Source organism: Mustela nivalis (assembly GCF_964662115.1).
Source record: "Mustela nivalis genome assembly, chromosome: 13".
Taxonomy (NCBI): domain Eukaryota; kingdom Metazoa; phylum Chordata; class Mammalia; order Carnivora; family Mustelidae; genus Mustela; species Mustela nivalis.
The window spans coordinates 61,617,117-61,635,527 of record NC_139032.1 but is presented as its reverse complement, the minus strand read 5'-3'; the positions used below and the strand labels follow the sequence as shown (position 1 = coordinate 61,635,527).

The window sequence follows — 18,411 nt, the reverse complement described above, 5'->3', positions numbered from 1 at the left end:
GCCACCCAGGTGCCCCCTTATATTTTTTTCTTTAATGCTCTCCATAATAAGTGTAGTCACCCTCTGTCATCATACAAAGTTATCACAACACTATTGACAATATTCCCCTTGCTGGACTTCTCAGCCTTGTGACTTCTTTATTTTACACCCAGAATTCTGTATGATCCCCATTCTTGAAGCAAGGAATTATATTCAACTTTGGAGTAACTTAAAAACAGGAAGAGATGGGTACTTATGAGTGCACTTTTCTAAGGATTTAAATTCTAATTTTTAAACTTGGAAAATCTAGAAAAGCAATAAGAAGAAAATAAAAAGTATTCACCACCCCCTAGAGAAAATGTGACATGATGCATCATCTTTCCAATCTTGGGTACATATACAAAATATATGTAATACATGTATAAATATATATTTAAATTGTGTGTCTATGTGCATATGTATATATATACATTTTTTAACCAAAAAGTAACTCTTGTGAAAATAGTTTTGTGACCTGCTTTGTTAACCTAATATTCTCCATAACATTCCATCTCCTCCTACAAAAAGTTCTTAATTGTTACCTAGGGGAGCTTCAGATTTTTGGACAGTTGTATTTCTTCCAGTTTTTTGAAGGAGTTAAGTACTGCTGTGGTGAACATATTTGTAAACATTTGTGATTTTTTTTTCTTATGACGAACTGTTACAAATGGAATTCCGAAAACACAAGACATGCAACTCCCAGGACTTTTGACCTCAATTGCCAAGTTAGCATCTGGGTTCCTCGGCCCAATTTCCACAACTCTCCTCCAATCCCTCCTCTAGCAGACTGACCTGGCTGTCGTCCCCACTCCAGGGACAAAGAATACAGCCCACCCCAAAAAATATATATATATGACCAATATTATAGGTCAAAATCACTGAAGTGTTTGAAAGATTTTTCCCTTTACATATTTAGTCTTTTGTTAATGGATTTTCGATTTCTCCACTATTTTCATTACTTCTTTGGCTGAACTGACTTGTCAATGCTGCTTATAAATATTAATTCAGTATCATGTGTTATAAATGTGTTTCAAAAAATTTTCTCCTTTTGTACTTGTTTTTTTAGGCAGTTTCTGATATTTTCTGGTACACACATTTGGAATATTTCTAAGGTCAGGTTAGTACTCTTTTGCTTTCTGTGTGCAGTTTTGTTTTGTTTTGTTTTGTTTGCACAAGCAAGGGGTGTGGCAAGCACAGGGAGAAGCAGGCTCCTTGCTGTAAAAGCAGCCCTCCAGCACCCAGGCATCATGACGTGAGCCAAAGGTAGACACTTAACCCACTGAGCCACCCAGCCATCCCTGTGTGCTGTTTTTTGATATTGTGCTCTTAAAGGCCTTTCTTCCCTCTAACCAAGATTATATAAACATTTGCCTTTATTTTCTTTGAGTGTTTTACGGTTTCACTTAAATTTTTTATTGTAGTAAAATATACATAACAAAATTTACCATTTTAACCATTTTTAAGTGGAAAGTCAGTGCCATCAAGCTCATAGTATTCTATAATCATTATCACTATACATTTCTAGAAGTTTTTCATCATCTTGGAGACTCTGTATGCCTTAAAAAGTAATTCCTCATTTCTCCCTCCCAACCTCTAGTAATTTCTATCACTCTTCCTCAGAGAAATTTGCCTATTCTATTAGCTACAATTCTATTACCTAAAATTACCTCTATTACCTATTTTAGGTAATAGGCAAAATGCCTATTTTAGGTAACTTATATAAGGGGAATTATACAATATTTGTCCTTTTGGGTTTTGTTTATTTCACTTAGCAGAATATTTTCAAGGTTCACTCATGTTATAGTATATATCAGAATTTTATTCCTATTTCAGGCTGAATAATATTCCATTTGAATGGACATTATGGTTTCATTTTTATGCATAATTTTCTAATCTATGTAAACAGTATTTTGAATACTGTGTTAGGTGAATATCTAAACTAACTTTTTTTTTTTTTAAGTAGGGGTTTTTTTTAAGATTTCATTTATTTATTTGACAGAGAGAGATCACAAGTAGGCAGAGAGGCAGGCAGAGAGAGAGAGAGGAGGAAGCAGACTCCCTGCTGAGCAGAGAGCCCGATGCGGAACTCGATCCCAGGACCCTGAGATCATTACCTGAGCCGAAGGCAGCAGCTTAACCCACTGAGCCACCCAGGCGCCCCTCTAAACTAACTTCTTAAATAGCTCATCATGTCCCCCACTGATTTGAAATTCTAGCTTCATCTAAGAAGTTTCATCGAGCTTCATCATGATATTTTCAATACCATGCGTTCTCAATAGGGACAACATCACCTGCAGAGGGTTGAAAATTGGTTTCTGGGGTACAAAAGAAAATCTTATTCTTTTTATGTTTGTCAGAGAGAGTGCACACGCACAAGCAAGGGGAGTGGCAAGCACAGGGAGAAGCAGGCTCCTCACATGTATATCCTCACTCAGACATACATGCAGTACATAAAGAGATACACATTATATCTGTGGGGTTAAAATTTTATGGGAGGTGATGAGTAGGGGAAAAGTCTGAAAAGGCTCCTCTAGGGATAATAATGGGGGGAAAGGTTGAGAAATCCTGTCCTGTACTCTATTCCTACACTTATTTGTATGTTTTTCTGAACTTATTTGCTACATTGATGTGCCTGTCCCTGTACTAGAAACACTAAATTCTTTTGTTCTTATCATTCTGTTCATTTCCTTCCTAGAAAGTATGAGAATCTGAGGTCACCATGATCATATACTTTTACCTATCAATGGCCTGTCTCCTTGGACTAGAATGACAGCTCAGTGGGGTCTGGGACTTGTCCTGTTCATCACTGTGGCCCTGTATTTTAAATGATGCCTGGGAGAAGGCACCCACAAAATACTTTTTGGTTGAATTAATAAATTTGAATATCTAGTAGGTCAAATTCTTTCTAAGTCCTTTTTTTTTTTCTTCAAAAATTTGGCCACTCTCACCTGTTCATTCTTGGAAATGACCTTTAGAATCATTCTAATAGACTGTAAAAAATCTTATCAGCTGCCCCCACCCCAACACCTGCCAGAAGGTGGAGCATCTTGTGGCGGAGCCTCAGTGACTTTATTCCAAAGAACAGAGTGTTGAAAGGGGGAAATGGTGACTTTATAGACAAGAAATCTGGCAGAAACCTTCTTAACTAAGTGATGGGAGTTTACCATCACCATGTGCATATCACACAGTTGAATATTATGTGATGAGAGGAGCACTTCCGTGGTAGTCTTCCCCAAAACCCATCACCCCAGTCTAATCATGAGAGAATACCAGACAAACCCAAATTCACAGTATTCTACAAAATAGCTGACCAATACCCTTTGAAAAATGTCAGGGTCAAAAAAAAAAAAAAGTAAAAGATTAAATACGTCATTGTTCAGAAGAGACTAAGGGAAAGTGATGCAGAAATGTGGAATCCTAGATTAGATCCTGGAATATTAGTGGGAAAACTATGTTTTCAGATTAAGTTGTGTATTTGAAACTATTATATTCTTTCAAATATTGATCATTGTTTAGCTAGAAAATCTAGAACAAGATATACTATTTGTTTTATTAAGAAACTGTGAAACACTGTGTACCAACTATATTTCCATAATAATACATTTTTAAACTTTAGAAATAGATGTTGAATTTGATCACACACCTTTTTAGAAAATACATTTTTGATCAAATATCTTTTTACAAAATATTAAGATGCTTGCTTTTGCACTACAGATGTGGGGTTTTTTCCTAGTTATTAAAATATCCTCAAGTAACTCCTTCTAGATATACTATATAATTCTTTGTAAAACACTGGAACTGGTTTGCAAATATTTTAAAGATTTTAGCATCATCATTTAGCAGCAGCCGGGCCTGGGCGGCTTGCGGAAGGAGGCAAGTAGGAGCTGGGACAGATGCACGGGAGTCCCCAGCAGTCAGCGAAGGGTCACCAAGGTGCTAAACTCTCCGGATGGAAGCCTGCGGGAAGGGCCCCAGACACGCGAGCGCCCGTAGCTGCGCCGGAAGTGGCGTCATCGAGCCGGCGTCCCTCGCAGCCAATGGCCGGGGAATGCGCCGTCCGGTGGTAAGCTTCCCTGCACCTGGGGGTAAAGACAGCCCTTAAGGCGCAAGGAGGACCATCCTTCTAAGTTATTACGCAAGCTACCGAGGCAGCTTAGTCAGAGACAGGTGTCTCTTCCCGCTTCTCTGCCCCTAAGCTAGCTCAGTGACACCACGCCTTCAACCTGAGGGCCCCCTCAAGCTTCGCAGCTGCCCTCACTAAAGACAGCTGACAGGCGTGCAGTAAAAGCCGGAAGCAGGAGGAATGGGCGGTGCTGGCAGAGGGCGTCTTGAAGGCGTGGCCTGGCTGCCGTGAGGTCGGACGGGGCGTGGCCAGCCGCCCCACCCGGGCTTTCAGTCGAAGGCGCGGTGAACCGCCCCGGTCCGCTTTCCAGCCGTCTCCTGGGGGCGGGTCGCTACTGGCCCCGCCCCCGCCCAGATTTCTCCTTCTTGGGAAGCACCCCCAGAGTCTCTGAGATTTGGCCCGAGTTGGCTGCTGGCCTCCAATCGGTCTGGCGGTCTCCAGCGGCGATGGAGGGCGCCCACGAGAACCCCGCAGAGTGTAGCTCCTCCGCCCCCAGCTCCGAAGAGCCTGCCGGCTCGGCCAGGGGCCCCGAGGTGCTGCCTCGGGAGGAGTCGGAGGGCTGCGCCCGTCCCTTGGACGCGGCCCCCAAAAAACTCTGTGGCTATCTGAGTAAATTTGGCGGCAAGGGGCCCATCCGGGGCTGGAAATCCCGCTGGTTCTTCTACGACGAGAAGAAATGTCACCTGTATTATTCGCGGACCGCGCAGGATGCCAATCCCTTGGACAGCATCGACCTCTCCAGTGCGGTCTTTGACTGCAAGGCCGACGCCGAGGAGGGGACTTTTGAAATCAAGACTCCTAGCCGGGTTATTACTCTGAAGGTAAATGGGGCAGTTTTTTCCGTTTTCAGCTAGGGTGAGTTCCCAGGGCACGGGCGGGCACGAGTGAGTGGTCACAGTAAATTCACTGAAACAAGGATCACAGACCTTGATCTCCCCTAGTGAACCCTGGGTGGCCAGGGATTAGTGCATTCCAAAACGCAGTCACACCCATTTCCTCACTGGGTTCCCAGACAAAGGCGGAAAAGGTGGGGATGATGTACCCATACTAGAATGAAGAAACTGAGTCTTGGAGAGATGAAGTGACCAGCCAGAGGTAATTCATCTCCAGAGTGGTGTAGCCCACATTTGGAATCCCTGAGTCTCTCCACCTCTCAGTACTGTATCAAAACTTTTACTTTTTGGTCACCCTTAACTTTCTTACTTGGGGCTGAAATATAGCCAAGATACGAGCTGTGCAATCCTCTCATGTCCCAGATTCTGAATCACTTTTCTTGTTATTTTGGCCAAGGGGACTGAATGCTTAGCAAACTTTGGCGGAACTAGGAGATAAAATACTTAGGTTTCTTGGATCGGCCTAGAATGTTCACAGAGGCATGTCTTAACGTGTTTTACCATCAGTTGGTTTTGTTTTAATATCACCTTTAACTGGGAGAGCCATGTGCTTTAAAAACAGACAGGCTTGGATTCAAATTCTACATCAGCTGCTTACTAGCTGTGTCACCCTGTCCAACCTACTTAACCTCTCGGAATCTAGGTATTTGTGAGATTTAAAACAAGGTGTGTAAGCATCTGGCACCTGCAAATTGTTGAGTTAATCCCAGCATCTAGATACAGCCTAGCACCTAGTGGGTGCTCAATAAATTCCTGTTTAATGACCCCACATGGTGATAGAACCATGGTCATAATGTGCATGTCAAGAGGAGGTGCCCCAGAACTTGAGTGGAAAGACAAATCTGGGTTCAGAGTTCTGGGATTCGCATTCATCGGAGAAGACTGTGCCAGCAGACAGCCTCCCCAGCCCCACCCTGTCTTCCCACCTCTCCACCCCCACTTCCAGCTAACTGGGCATCTGCTGAGCCCCTGCATATAGCCTGTAGTTTCAGTTCCCTTTTAATGGCTGGGCCTGGCTGGTGACCAGGCTGGGGAAATCAGATAAAATAAGGCAAACCTGGAATTCCAGGCCGGGGAAGGCAGGCATTTTGGAGGTCATGTGGTTCACGCATGCATCCCTCCCACACAGGCTGAGTGCTGTCTACTGGATCTCCAGCACCTGTCTTTTACTGTTCCCTTGCTCTGTGTGTGTGCCTGGTTCTGTGCTAAGCCCTGGGGCATGGAGCCTAATCAGACCTGCCCCCCTGGTTCTCAAACAGCTTACAGTCTGCTGAGGGAATTAAGAGATTGACTAGCACACAACAGTGAAATGTTCTGTAGAGACGCTCTGATTAAGTCTGTACCAGCCAAGTGTGGTTCTGCTGAGTGGAAGAGTCTACCCAGGAAGGAAGCATAGAGAAGAAAATGACATCTGAGGTCTGAAAAACGGGTTTGGTTTTCCACAAGTAGCTAAGAGGGAGGGTATTCCTGGCCATGAGAGCCCCATGAACAAAGACAGGAAACAGTGTCCTGGCCAATCACAGGAGCCTGGGTTACAGAGGGGCCCAAAAGATGGAGTGGGAGAGCTGAGGCCCAAGCATAGAGCATTTGTGAGTTAGGCCTGGGACCTTGGACTTTGTCCTGTGGGCTGTGGGAAATTGTTAAAGAGCTTTAAGCAAGGAAACTCTGTGAGATTAGAATGTTTAGAAGACTTATTGTGGCTGTTGGGTAGATAAAACCTTAGAAGGCAAGGCTGCTGGTCACGAAGTCCATCAGGAGGTGGTTGGGAGAGAATGAGCTAGAGCTGTGAGCAGGTGAGGGAGACCAATGGGGGTGACTAGAGATGTGAAGGAGGAGGAACGCAAGGGAGGAGTTGGGTAGCTGACTGTCCAGTTGGGCCAGTCAGAATAGAGGGAGCCCAGGATGGGAGGCTGTAGGACACCCACTCAGTAGACTCTTAAATTCTGAGAGGATCGACCATGACACGTATAGTAGGTGCTCAATATACACTTGTCCAGTGAATTAATAAAATGGGGTATTTGGGTATGGGCTGGAACTTGGCAACACAAGGTCATGGTGAAGCCCTGGGAGGGGCTGAGGTCTCTCAGGAGAGTATGTAGAAAGAGAAGACTGGTGGGCATCATTTTATCTTATATGGTACCTCCCTGACAAGCCTAGGGCCTCTTTCATGGAGCCCCCGGCCTCGTACACACCTTATCTATGGACCACTTAGAATGGGGAGCCTGCCCTGATTGCCCATAGCAGGCTGCTCTTCTCACATGGCCTTGTAGGCAGCTCTGTGAGGCTCACCATCCACTCCCAGCGAGCTGCCTGGCTCCTTTGGCCCAACTGATCCCAGGCCTTCTCTAGGGAAGCCACAGTCTCCTGGCCATAAATGACAGCAAATCTCTGGCCTAAAGGGGGAGACCCAGGTTCTGGGACCAGCTCTGCCACCACCTGCCTAAACAACTTCAGAGCCTTAATATTCCATCTGTAGAAGTGCAGGTCCTTCCTGAAGGATCCAACTATGGAATAGATGGGAAATATAGGTATTTGGATCATCCAGGGCTGGGAGATTAATGACCAGCATCAACCATTGCCTTGTTTGGGGTCCCTGGAGGGTGCCACTGTGTTGTTACTGTATGCATATGGCCTTCCAGTTCCCAATCATATCCATGATTTTGGTGTGTCCCCAAAACAGAGGAGGGATTCTTTCTACTCCATAAAAAGTCAGTCTTTTAGGATTCCTGGACCCAATTCCAACATGGCACATGGAGGGTTCCCCCACTGCCACTCCTACCACAACACCACAAAGTTCTCTCTCTGTCTCTCTAAGTAGGCTCCATGCTCAGTTTGGGTCTCAAACTCACAACTCAAGAGTTGCATGCCCTACTGACTGACACAGCCAGGTGCCTCCAACTCAATTCTAACACTGTCTACCCATAGACAGCCTCAGATTCCACAACTTAAGGGCTCAGTCCTACAGGGCTTCGCCCACACCTCATTGCAGAGGCCAGTCACAAGCCCCAGACTGTTACTTTTGTGTCTAACAGCTGGCTGCAGATTGGAGTCTCCAGTGACCTCAGGTTCCATTAGTTTGGTAGAGCAGCTCCCAGAAGTCAGAGAAACACTTACTTACTTTCATCACCAGTTTATTAAAGGGTGTGAGAAAGGATACCTTTCAACAGGCAGATGCACAGAAGAGATGCACAGGGGAAGGTCTGGGGAAGGGCAGGAATGACCGCACCCTCTCCAGATGCGCCACTCTCCCCACATCTCTGTGCTCACCAGCCCAGAAGCTCTCCAAACCTAGTCCTTCGGGGTTTTAGGGAGGCTTCATTACACAGTCATGATGGACTAAGTCGTTGACCATTTGCCCATTCAGCCTCCAGCCCCTCTCCACTCCTGGGAGGAAGGGGGTGGGACTGAAGGTTCCAGGCCTCTAATCACATAAAGCTCCTGGCGACTAGCTTTCCATCAGTAGGTCACCTAAGGGCTTTCCAAGAGTTACTTAAAACAACAAAAGTCACCTTCTGATCACCCTTATCCCAGGAAATTCTAAGGGATTTAGGAGCTGTGAGCCAGAAACCATAGACAAAGATCAAATACATATGAGAAATATATTTTTGGGCATTTGAATGACCAGATATATGTTTCTCATTAACCACAATATCACAGTAGGTTAAGACAGTGTGATGTCACACAGGGAGATGGTGATTGTGCCAGGATCCCCCCTCATCCCCGGCCAGAACTTCAAAGCTCCCTCCCTGTCTCTTACCACCCCCAAATGCCCTTATCGAGTGAGCACACACTGAACTCCTGCAGTGTGTCAGCTGCCGCGCTGGGCGCTTCACCTTCCTGACCTCACTGCATCCTCCTACCGGCCCTGTGACAGGAGTGCCGTCGTCACCATAACACAGATGAGGAAACAGACCCAGAAAGATTAAGGAACCTCAGGGTTTGGGGCTGGAGCCTCCTTTGCTTCTGTGGCCAAAAAGCAGGTGGTGCTTCAGAGGTGGGCACCCCTTGGCCGTGACAACTTTTTGTTTATGGGAGGGAGAGAATTACGAAGCCTCCCATGGTCTTTCCGCGTCTCAGAGCCAGTGCCAGGCCAAGGGCACAGGGCCATACTGATTAACCCTTGTGCTCCTTAGGCTGCCACCAAGCAAGTGATGCTGTACTGGCTGCAGCAGCTGCAGACGAAGCGCTGGGAGTTCCACAGCAGCCCGCCCGCGCCCCCTGCCGCCCCTGCCACCCCAGCTGCCAACGGGCCCACCTTGCGCCTCGAGCCAGGTACCCAGGGGGTTTGCCTCCTGCCCATACCCCCAGGACTCGTGGGGACCAAGCCCTTTGCTCCTGTTGGGAGTGAGCAGGAGGAGCCTCTGCTAGAGCAGCCAAGAGCCAGGGGGAAGAGTCACGGTCAGGCAAGACACAGCGTAGCCTCGAGGACAGGGTTGGGGCTCTGAGGCCAGGATGTCTGTGTTTAAATCCTAAGCTTATGTGGTCTTAAGCAAGTGGCTTAGCCTTTCTGAGCTTCCGTTTCTTTCCATATAAAATGAGCTTCAGAAGTCCTGCCTGCTTCTCAGGATTATTCTGAGAATGACATGAATCCATACACCTGGAGTGCTCGGAGCAAGGCTGGCACGTTGTACAAGTTCAGGAAATGGCAGCTCTTATTTCGATGACTGTTATGGGACGTTCTGGAGAAATGAACCTCGCACAGGGCTGCTGTGAGGAGGGTTAGTGAGAAAACGCAGTTATCAGTGCTGCTCCTGACATGCGTGTGTTTGTGCCGCAGGTTGGACAGATGGCTGATTTTAGCCAGAGTGTTCCCCTCGGCAGAGTCCTTCACCCCCACGTGGCTCGCAAGGGAAGTTTTTTGGCTCCAAGTCCTAGGACATCCCTAGCGCCAACGAGTGCTGGAGCTCCCTCGCTCCCACCCCTACGCCCCACGCCGTGGCACAGCGGCCATTTGGCAGGCAGGCTGAGAATCCGGACAGACCACCCCCAGCTGCTCTCAGAACAGCTTTCAGTCTTGTTACAGCTTCGTGCTGCCGCGTGGTGACAGGCGGCCAGATAGGCTAGGGCACGACTTGTGGCCAGGCGCCTCTAGACCTCTGTACTGGGCTGTTTTAAATGTCCCCAACCCAGCTTGTCTGCCCTTGACCCTCTGCCCCCCCAGCTTCCTTCCTCTTGTTAAATGATGCTTCACTTGCTCGGCGGCTCCCAGATCAGGGTGCCACCCTCACCCCTTCAGCAGTCTTGGTGAGCCAAGCCAGTCAGTCACCAAGCTGGCCGTGTCTGCCTTCCGGCCTCTGTGCCAGACCAGCTCCTGCTCACTGCCGGTGCCCGAGGGCAGGCCCCAGCTCCCAGCGGGAAAGTCCCAGCAGCCTCCCCGCCCCTGTCCTGCGTCTTGTGTCCTGGCCTGCCATCTCGGACCCGTCCTCCCTGCTGTGGCCTGAGTGGGCTTTGTAAAATGAGTGCTGGAGCCCTGTCCCCTTGCATGGCCCCCCATCACGTCCCTGGCCCAGCTTTTCACCACAGTGCTCAGGGCTCGTCCCCCCTTGCCTCACCTCTGCCTGCTCCCCCGATGCCCGCCTCACACTGTGAGCTTCAGCAGCACCAGAAGCGTGTCTGCCTGGCAAATTCCTGCTTATTCTCTACAGCCACACTCCAGTGTCGCCGCCTGCTCTTGCCAGCCTCCCCTTGGAAGCCTCCCAGCACTTTGCCAGCTGGCCTCTGTATGAGCCCTCAACACTTTGTTCACATGGTTCTAACAAGGCCTGGCACGTTGTGCCCTCATTATAGCATCCTTGTCAGTCTCTGCCCTCGGGGCTGGGGCCTATGTCTTTGTCGCTTATGTCCCTGGTACCGAGTACCCTGCTGGCACATCAGATATTTGTGAGCAAACGCATTGGATTTTGTAATTAAATGAGGAAGGGAACGCAAAGCCCTTAGCCTCATGCCAGCACATAGTAATTGCTCAATGCATAGTAGCTGTCCTAATAAAGTTGTTGTTATATGTGTACCAGTATAGTACTACACTTAAAATAACAGCTATTTTTTTATTGTCAGTAATAATTATCAGTCATTTGCTCCAAGAGCCTGCTGGATGTTTCATGCTTTTAAGGGCTTTCTTTGGAGAAGGGTTTCTTTGTGCTTCTGTACTTGCATTCCACCATCCAGTCCCCATCGGCCAGAGAGCGGAACAACCCTGGCTGAGTGCACAGCCGCAGCCTGACTCAACACAGTTGCTGGAGATCAGCCTCTGATTAGAAGTGACAAGACACTCCCCCTGAAAACAAAATTCTTGTATGTCTGGAACTAAAGTTGGAACTGAAATTGCGTTGGGATCCCACAAATTCTTCTACTGTGCTGAACCCTTTTGAAGCTCTTGAATTCTGTGGCTGTGGTTTAGCGCACTTAGCAGTCCTCTCCTGGGCCAGCCCCTGCTGGAGACATGTCCGGGGAGAGGACACTGTCCAAGAAACACACAGGTGGGAGACGTAGGAAGCTGGGATATGGTCTTCTAAAACCTTTCTCCTACCAGAGCAAGCCTTCACCCTCCCCGAACAGGTCCCTGGAAAACCTTCCCAGCCCCCACACCCCAGAAGACATTTCTAGACTCATGAGCAAGCTGGGAGGCCCTGGATTAGCTGCTGGGAGCAGATTGCCCCACCGCCAGTCTCCACCCTTCCTGGGAGGAAGCAGAGCCTGCTCCCAGGGCAGTGAAAACCAACTGACTCACATCTGACTTTGAATCACAGACATTTCATCTTGTAAGAAGTGTCCTCTCACTGCCGTCGAGCAATCTGCAAGGCATGTTCTCTTCTCTACAGTTTTTAAGTGTTTATACCTTTATTTTATGCTTCACCTAATCATTGGTCTCCACAAGAGCTGAGAAAGATCAAGGGCAAAGCAATTTATAATTTATATGTTGCCAGAGTAGGACACAATTTACACTAAATAGCAATCTTTTAAGTATATGTTATCATAAAAATATGCATACCACTTACACAGTTCTAACACAACGCATCATGTTATCCAATCCTCACATCAATGTTATATGGTAGTGTTGTTCTCATCTTACAGAAGACAAAACTGAGGCCCACAGAAGCCAAAGGAGGTGTTCAAGTTCACAGAGCAAGAAAGCATCAGCACTGAAATTTGAACCCTAGTCTGCAGGCTCACAACCCTCTCCTTAGGCTGAGGAAGCAAGGCCATGTCCAGTGCTGAGTGGGGATGTGACCTGCTGGCCCAGGCCCTTTTCACTAGGCAGTGACTTCCTACTGGTGATAGAGCAGTGCCTACAGCTCCAGCAAAGGGAGGATTACAAATAAATGCAGCCGAAAATTCCTTGTGTGGTCTGCTCACTGACAGTATTTCTCCTCCCTGAAGGCATGACCCAGACCAGAGCCTTGGGTCATCAGTTCTGTTTCTTGAAGGAAGTGCTGACCTTCACTGTGCCGTTGCCACCGTAGCCATCCCTTGAAGACCTTGCTCTGGAGACTGCTGCCTTCTGGGGCAGCCTCTCCCTTTTGGAACCCTCTGCCTGTCACAAAGCCTGCTCTGACAAGCCACGTAGTTTTAATGGAAAAGCAAGGAACTGTGTTTGAGTGCGGGGCTCTGCTGCCGGCTATGTGACCCTGGCCACAACAAACCTTCTGAGCCTCTGTTTCCTCCCTGGTAGGTCCAACCAGTGGTGACAGTTACCACCGAGGCCTAATTGGTGTGACCTCAGAGGACATTTAGAGCCACATGTGGAAGTTAAAACAGATATTGGCAGTTAGAGGAAGTCCTTGCCAAGACATTAAAATCTTAGACAAATTGACCATGTTTATGTGCTGAATGAGGGAGAATAAAGATGGCCAAAGTATTGATAAACCAGAAGACCTTAATTATTTTGAATCAGCTCAAGGTCTGGATTAAAGACAACTTTTTTGAAAGATTTAAGTCCACAGAGTGGGGCTTTATGGTTTTTAAGTATGTTCGTATACTTTATCTCTGCAGGAGACAGGGTGGGGAGTAGCCTTCCTGTTTTAAACATGTAGAACCTGAGGCCAGAGGAGAATATATGATTTCCAGCCTGATCACAGCACCCTTCCAACACAAACATGATCCGGCTTCAGGTCTTCTAACCCCACAGCTGAGCCCAGGTTCCTTGGGGCTTCTGTTGAATCCCCCAGGAGACCCTGTGTACCCAGCCAGATGAGATCCCCTCTTAGCACTCCCCTGCGCATTTGTCCTTCCTAGCCCTGTCTCCTCTCTGGTCCCTCCCAGCATTCCCAGCACTGGGTCTGGAACCCTTTGCTGCTGCCTGTACTTACCCAGAAAGACCCTCCCTCACTCCTTTGGCAGGTCAAAACCCGGAAAACCCTCTGGGCCCTTCCTCCCAGAAGTCTTCCCTGACTTCAGGTGAAGCAATCTGTCTCAATCCCCTAAGACTCCCCTATGCTTTGTTTGGCCTGCCCTCCAGCTTCCGCTCACTTCTCCCTGCTCCTTAAGCTAGAAGCCTCCTACACCTTTGATTATCAAACTTTCTCCAGCTCCACCCAGAAACATCAGGACAGATGCTAGAAGTGTTTGGTGAGAGAGTGAACCGAAGAGAGGAGCTCAAGAGAATGTCTTGGCCTTGTCCACTACTGGCCAGTCTGCCGGATGTGAGCGAGCCTAGTAGGAAAGAAATATATTGATTGCAAAGTGTGTTTGTGAGTAGATTAAATAGCTCCGCTGGCCCCTACCATTGTATTTAATGTTTTTGCTCCCACACCCTGTTTGCCGATGGAGTGCAAAAATAAAATTCCCACTTCCCCTACATTTTTCACCTCCTTAGGAAGAGGGCTCGAGTGGAAGGTGTCAGCTGCCATCCACGTCTCCGGAGCCGCCTGATCCAGATCCTGCCATCCGATCAGTGGCCTTAATTCTCTTCTGCTTTTTATAACACTCAAAACCAGCTTCTAACTATTTCACCTGCTCTCTCTTACACATCAAATATGTTTCCTTAGCCTTGAAGTGTTCCTTAACATTAAATGTTTTGAAGCACTCACTGTATAAGAATCATTGTTTAAGCAGATTTATAAAACCTAGAGAAGAAGAAGAAAAAGTACCCATAATCCCAGCACCCAGAGACAGCCGGTATCTACATTACATTATGAGCCCCCCCGCCAGCCTGCCTTGTATTTAAAAATATTTCAGATCATCTAATACAAATGGCCTGCTCTGCTTTTTGGTACTCCACATTGTGAACTTAAAACCTTGATGCTATAAAATCTCCTTATAAACTCCTACTTTTGATGAATATGTATTATTTTTCTGCTTATAAAAAATAACCCAGGTTTACTGTAGGCAGTTTGGGAAAAAATACAAAGCAATAATGAGGACATCCTGCTTCTGATCCCACCATGCACTCTGACCTCTGTTCATACACAGAGTGCATTTCTGTGAGACTTCTTTTATACAACTAAGATCTTGCTATAACCTCAGTTTATATTTTTATATATAGATATAGATATACAGATGTAGATATAGATATATCCCATGCCTAGTCCTTGTGTTCTTAAGCATTCTTCATTAACGTCCTTTTAAATGGCTGAGTAAAAATCTGTTTTCTGAAGGCGTCGTGATTTATTTCACCTCTCCCCAGGTCTTTACTTCCAGTCTGAGGGAGCTATTTCCAGTTTGAAGCCAGGCAGGGCCAAGATGAACCACTTGGCTCATAAAGCTTTGTCTGCATGTCAGCTCACTTTTTTAGGATGGATTCTCAGAGGTAGAAGTATCTGCAGTTCCGCATATTTTAACGGGGTTTTCAGGAAGACTTTCTCAGCAAGATGCTTCCTTTTCCTGGGAGAACATTTGATGAAAAGCCTGCCTCTTTGGCTGCTCTTTACCTACAAGGAAGGCTTGCTCGGGCGGGAGGGAGCCCATCGCACCTCTGTCTATTATGTCCGAGTACAGTGAACCAAGCGGATGACTGCCCTTTGCTTCGTTCCCCAGAGCAAGAGGAAGCGGAGCTGGAGGAATTCCTGTGCCCTGTGCAAACGCCCCCCGGGCTTGTGGGTGTGGAGGCTGCCTTGCAGCCCGCACCTGCCATGCCCTTGGCCCTTCAGAACATTTCCCTCAAGCATCTTGGAACTGAAATACAGTAAGTGCGGTGGAACGGAGGGGCTGGCCAAGCTGCACACAGCCCCTTCTTTGGAGCTTAAAATGATCTGGTGTGATCCCTGCAAGGAGGTGGGCCTGGGGAAAGGGTTAGGGGCTTCATTTTTAATTCATCACATTATTACTTTAAAATACTACATTTGTTGTTCTGGTTTTTTAAAGTAGTGCATATATTTTTTTAAGATTTTATTTATTTATTTGAGTGCGAGAGAGAGTGGGGTGAAGGGCAGAGGGAGAAGCACACTCCCTGCTGAGCAGGGAGCCCAGGGCGGGACTTGATCCTGGGACTCTAGGATCATGACCTGAGCCAAAGGCAGATGCATAACTGACCGAGCCACCCAGGTGCCCCAGAGTAGTGCATACTCTTTGTAGGAAATTAGAAACATCTCGAAAGGTAGAATTTTCAATTACCCATGATCCTATCACCCAGACAGCATTCTTAGCCTTTGGTATATCTCATTCCTCTGCAATTTCTGTATACCTCCTTGCCTAACTGAGATCCTACTGAACGTAACATGATGATAACATCAAAAGTGTCTTCATATGGGAAATGCATCAGATTATTCATTTTTTTTCCCAGAGTGACTGTATGCAACCCACTTTCTAAAAAAAAAAATTTTTTTAATATCTTTTTTTAAAGATTTTATTTATTTATTTGTCAGAGAGAGAGAGTGCACAAGCAGGCGAAGTGGCAGGGAGAGGCAGAGAGAGAAGCAGGCTCCCCGATGAGCAAGGAGCCCAATGTGGGACTCGATCCCAGGACACTGGGATCATGACCTGAGCATGAAGGCAGTGGCTTAACCCACTGAGCCACCCAGGCGCCCTAAAAAAAAATTTTTTTTTTAAAGATTTTATTTATTTATTTGAAAGAGAGAGGTCACAAGTAGGCAGAGAGGCAGGCAGAGAGAGAGTGAGGAGGAAGCAGGCTCCCTGCCAAGCAGAGAGCCCGCTGCGGGACTCGATCCCAGGACCCTGAGATCATGACCTGAGCCGAAGGCAGCCACTTAACCCACTGAGCCACCCGGGCACCCCTCGTCTAAATATTTTTTTTTAAAGATTTTATTTATTTATTTGACAGAGAGAGATCACAAGTAGGCAGAGAAGCAGGCAGAGAGAGAGAGGAGGAAGCAGGCTCCCTACTGAGCAGAGAGCCCGCTGCGGGACTCGATCCCAGGACCCTGAGATCATGACCTGAGCCGAAGGCAGCCACTTAACCCACTGAGCCACCCAGGCGCCCCCCCAAAAAAAATTTTTATAGAAGTTTTATTTTTTATCACGATAAATGTACTCTCCAATCTTCATCACGTATTTCACCCATCCTGCCACCCAGCTCCCCTCTGGCAACCACCAGTTTGTTCTCCGAAGTTAACAGTCTGTTTCTTGGTTTGTCCCTCTTCTCTCTCTCTCTCTTTTTTCTTTTGCTCATTTGTTTTGTTCCTTAAATTCCATGTATAAGTGAGATTATATGGTATTTGTCTTTCTCTGATGACTTATTTCACGTAGCATTATATTCTCTAGCTCCATCCATGTTGTTGCAAATGGCAAGATTTCATTCTTTTATGTATATATACCACTTCTTCTTAATCCATTCATCTGTCAGGGGATGGACACTTGGGCTGCTTCAACAATTTGAATATTGTAAATAATGCTACAACATAGAGGTGCATGGATTCCTTTGAGGTAGAGTTTTTATATTTTGGGGGGCATATACCCAGTAGCGCAATTACTAGATTATAGGGTAGTTCTATTTTTTTATTTTTCTGGGAACCTCATTACTGTTTTCCAGAGTGTCTACATCAGATCACATTCCCACCAATGGTGCAGGAGGGTTCCATTTTCTCCACATCCTCATCAACACTTGTTGTTTCCTATGTTGTTGATTTTAGCCATTCTGATAGATTATGAGTTGATATTTCATTGTAGTTTCAATTTGTGTTTCCCTGATGATGAGTGATGTTGAGCATTTTTTCATGTGTCTATTGGTCATCTGGATGTCTTTTTTGAAGAATATCTATTTGTGTCTTCTGCTATTTTTAATAGGATTATTTGGTTTTGGGGTGTTGAATGGTATCAGTTCTTTATATATTATGATACTAATCCTTTATCAGATATGTCATTTGCAAATAGCTTCTCCCATTCAGTAGGTTGCCTTTTAGTTTTGTTGATTGTTTCCTTTGCTGTGCAGAAGCTTTTCATCTTGATGTAGTCCCAATAGTTTGTTTTTGCTTTGTTTCCCTTGCCTCAAGAGACATATCTAGAAATGTGTTGCTTCAGCCAATGTAAGAGAAATTATTGCTGTGCTCTCTTCAAGGATTTTATGGTTTAAGGTCTCACATTTACTCTTTAACCCAGTGATCTTGTTTCTCTCTTTGGCATGTACCTGTCCAGTTTCCCCAACACTATTTGTTGAAGAGACTGTCTTTTTCCCATTGCTTATTCATTCCTCTTTTGTCAAGATTAATTGACCATATGATTGTGTGTTTATTTCTGGTTTTCTATTCTGTTCCATTGATCTATGTGTCTAATTTTTTTGCTAGTATCATACTATTTTAATTACTACCACCTTATAATATAACTTGAAACCTGGAATTGTGATGCCTCTAGTTTTGTTTTTCTTTTATTAAATTCACTTGTAAAATGTGTAACTTACTATATGTCTATCGTATCTCAGCTACTTTTTCATTTGTTATTCATTATTTATACAATTTCCCACAAGGAGGATTTGTTTTAAATAGTTCATAAGAAGATAGCAGTTATGGCCTGAGCTTTGGAGACAGACTGCCTGGATTCATATCACCAGGTGCTGCCCATGGCAACTTGTTTGATTTCTCTGTGCCTCACTTAAATTGTTAGAGAAGTAAATACAACAGTGCCTGCCCTACACGATTAGTGTGGGAGTTAAATGGGCCAATGCATGCGAAGTGCTTTAGGACTGTGCTTAGCCATGATAAGTACTTTATAAAGTACTTATAAATATTGTCTGCTGCTACTGTTTTTTTTATTGTCTACTGCTATAAATATTGTCTACTGCTACTGCTGCTATTGTTTTTTTTTTTTTAAGATTTTATTTATTTATTTGACAGACAGAGATCACAAGTAGGCAGAGAGGCAGGCAGAGAGAGAGGAGGAAGCAGGCTCCCTGCGGAGCAGAGTCTGATGCGGGGCTCGATCCCAGGACCCGGAAATCATGACCTGAGCTGAAGGCAGAGGCTTTAACCCACTGAGCCACCCAGGCACCCC

General features: G+C 46.1%; 1 protein-coding gene across 3 annotated transcripts in view; it reads left to right on the top strand.

Moving 5' to 3' along the window:
- Positions 1–4,053: 4,053 nt before the first annotated feature.
- The window catches only part of TBC1D2 (TBC1 domain family member 2), a 51,879-nt gene continuing 37,521 nt past the window's right edge, over positions 4,054–18,411 (top strand). Inside the window, exons 1-3 of one of the 3 annotated variants that reach the window (XM_082694931.1) lie at positions 4,054–4,962; positions 9,168–9,306; positions 15,007–15,154. In XM_082694931.1, the coding sequence (XP_082551057.1) occupies positions 4,588–4,962; positions 9,168–9,306; positions 15,007–15,154 (662 nt within the window). In that variant the 5' untranslated portion in view covers positions 4,054–4,587. Of the gene's footprint in view, positions 4,963–9,167; positions 9,307–15,006; positions 15,155–18,411 lie in introns of those variants that run through there. The other 2 variants (XM_082694932.1, XM_082694933.1) reach the window with 2 other exon arrangements.